The sequence below is a fragment of the Pterocles gutturalis genome, unplaced genomic scaffold (assembly GCF_000699245.1).
Source record: "Pterocles gutturalis isolate BGI_N339 unplaced genomic scaffold, ASM69924v1 scaffold29212, whole genome shotgun sequence".
Classification (NCBI taxonomy): Eukaryota; Metazoa; Chordata; class Aves; order Pterocliformes; family Pteroclidae; genus Pterocles; species Pterocles gutturalis.
The window spans coordinates 2,611-2,983 of NW_010116342.1; the positions used below are offsets into that span (position 1 = coordinate 2,611).

Genomic DNA, 373 nt, shown 5'->3' on the forward strand with positions numbered 1-373 from the left:
GCCCGGCCTCCGTTTTCCCCAACCCACTCGAGCTCTTCCCACAGGGCAGCCCCACGGACTCACCGGACCTTGGGGGCCCAGGGCAGCCCCTTGGGGCAGGTGATGCGGTCGCTGGGGGGATGTTGGGTGGGTGGAGGCATCACTTCGTCCCGTTCCAGGGGGAAGGTCTCTCCCTCCAGGCTGTTGTCGTCATCATTCTCCTCCTCTTCCTCGCGGGAGTCATCAGCTTTGTAAGGGTCCCGCTCGTTAAAGGCATCGAGGTTATCCTGCTTAATGAGGGCCTGGAGACAGATGAGCACACAGGTGACTATCCTGGGGACAAGTTGCTCCCAGATCAGTGCCCAGACCCCAGCTGTCCCCTCATTCATGTGTC

The 373-nt window shown here is 61.4% G+C and overlaps 1 protein-coding gene across 1 annotated transcript in view; it reads right to left on the reverse strand.

Moving 5' to 3' along the window:
- LOC104463243 (striatin-interacting protein 1) overlaps positions 1-373 on the reverse strand; it is a gene marked incomplete at both ends in the record, with an annotated part of 6,649 nt that overhangs the window by 2,558 nt on the left and 3,718 nt on the right. Inside the window, one exon of the mRNA XM_010075485.1 lies at positions 64-285. Coding sequence (XP_010073787.1) covers positions 64-285 — 222 coding nt within the window. The remainder of the gene's footprint in view (positions 1-63; positions 286-373) is intronic.